This window comes from Arachis ipaensis, chromosome B01 (assembly GCF_000816755.2).
Source record: "Arachis ipaensis cultivar K30076 chromosome B01, Araip1.1, whole genome shotgun sequence".
NCBI classification, from domain to species: domain Eukaryota; kingdom Viridiplantae; phylum Streptophyta; class Magnoliopsida; order Fabales; family Fabaceae; genus Arachis; species Arachis ipaensis.
The window spans coordinates 5,560,405-5,561,789 of record NC_029785.2 but is presented as its reverse complement, the minus strand read 5'-3'; the positions used below and the strand labels follow the sequence as shown (position 1 = coordinate 5,561,789).

The following is a 1,385-nucleotide window of genomic DNA, read 5'->3' as shown; positions in this document are numbered from 1 at the left end:
ACTAATAATTTTAACTATGAAAAATATAAATTAATTTGATACCATCAAATTTTGAGTTTTTGGATAAAATTATACAAAATGTTTGACAAAATTATCTAATAAATTATCTATTTTCGATAATTTTGTCAAATTATTCCATTTATAATGAATGCAAAATTAGTTTACATTATTTTATGATTAAAATTGTTAATTCTCAAACACTCTAGGTTTGATCACTTGATGGATATATAATTTAATATTTTAAACTTCAGTTTTAGCCATTAGGCTGTTTCATTAAACACTAGTGTGACAAAATACATGGCTCGTTAGTATTTAATTTGTCACGTTAACATTTAACGTAATAAACAAATAGTAGCACTAAAACCAAATTACGTAAATTTTCTAGGTTTAAAAAAAAAATAAAGAAACAACAACGAAAATTTACATATTTTATTACAAAAACAACAAAAATAATTTCAACCTACTTTTTTTTTTATGTTAATGTAGAAGAGTCTCATAAGTCATACAAATAATATAATTACAAATTTACTAATATATTAGAGTTGAATAGTGATATTTAAATGATATTATATGATTAGATGAATATATGAAAGATTTTATATCAAAATTAAATTGAAAAACAATAGAAAATATTGATATTTAAATGATATTATACGATTAAATATATAATGATTTATTTGGATAACAACTACCTTTTTCTAAACAATACATGATTTTTTCTTTCTTTTTTCATTTTAGGTGTCTGGTTTATGCATTGCCATTTGGAAATACATACAACATGGGGATTGAAAATGGCATTTGTTGTGGATAATGGAAAAGGACCAAATGAATCTTTGTTACCACCTCCAAGTGATCTTCCCAAGTGTTGATGAGAATACTACAATAGTGCCATTAACACTCTATGAAGAAAATTATATAGATAGAGATGCCAAAAACAAAGGAACCACCAAGGCTAATATAACAAGGTTTTAATGGAGTGTTAAGAGGTGAAGGTAGATGTGACTAAATAAGATTAGTTCAAATGTCTTCACTCTTTTCTTTTTCATTATATGTTGTATTGTTTTTTGTATTCTTATCTTTCGAGCTCTTTCTGAATAATATTTTTTGCTATATACTTATTAGAATATCGTAATTAAAAAATAAAATCAAAAAAATATTAAAGAAGATTAGAAAAAAAATTAATATAATTTATTAGGATATTATTTCATAACGAGCGTACTCTTAGCGTACTCTTATCTATATATTGGTAAGAATCTTATAATCACAAATAAAAAATATAAATAATAAAACTTATAATCATAAATAAAAAAATAAATAATAAAAATAATACTTTTTTAAATAAAAAAAAAGAGTAGTATTATTTTAATATGGTGATCTTATGGCAA

General features: G+C 22.4%; 1 protein-coding gene across 2 annotated transcripts in view; it reads left to right on the top strand.

Annotated features, from left to right (window-relative positions):
* LOC107608935 (laccase-4) overlaps positions 1-1,112 on the top strand; it is a 7,775-nt gene extending 6,663 nt beyond the window's left edge. For both annotated transcript variants that reach the window (XM_016310826.2, XM_016310753.2), the window contains exon 7: positions 739-1,112. In XM_016310826.2, coding sequence (XP_016166312.1) covers positions 739-869 — 131 coding nt within the window. In that variant the 3' untranslated portion in view covers positions 870-1,112. The remainder of the gene's footprint in view (positions 1-738) is intronic.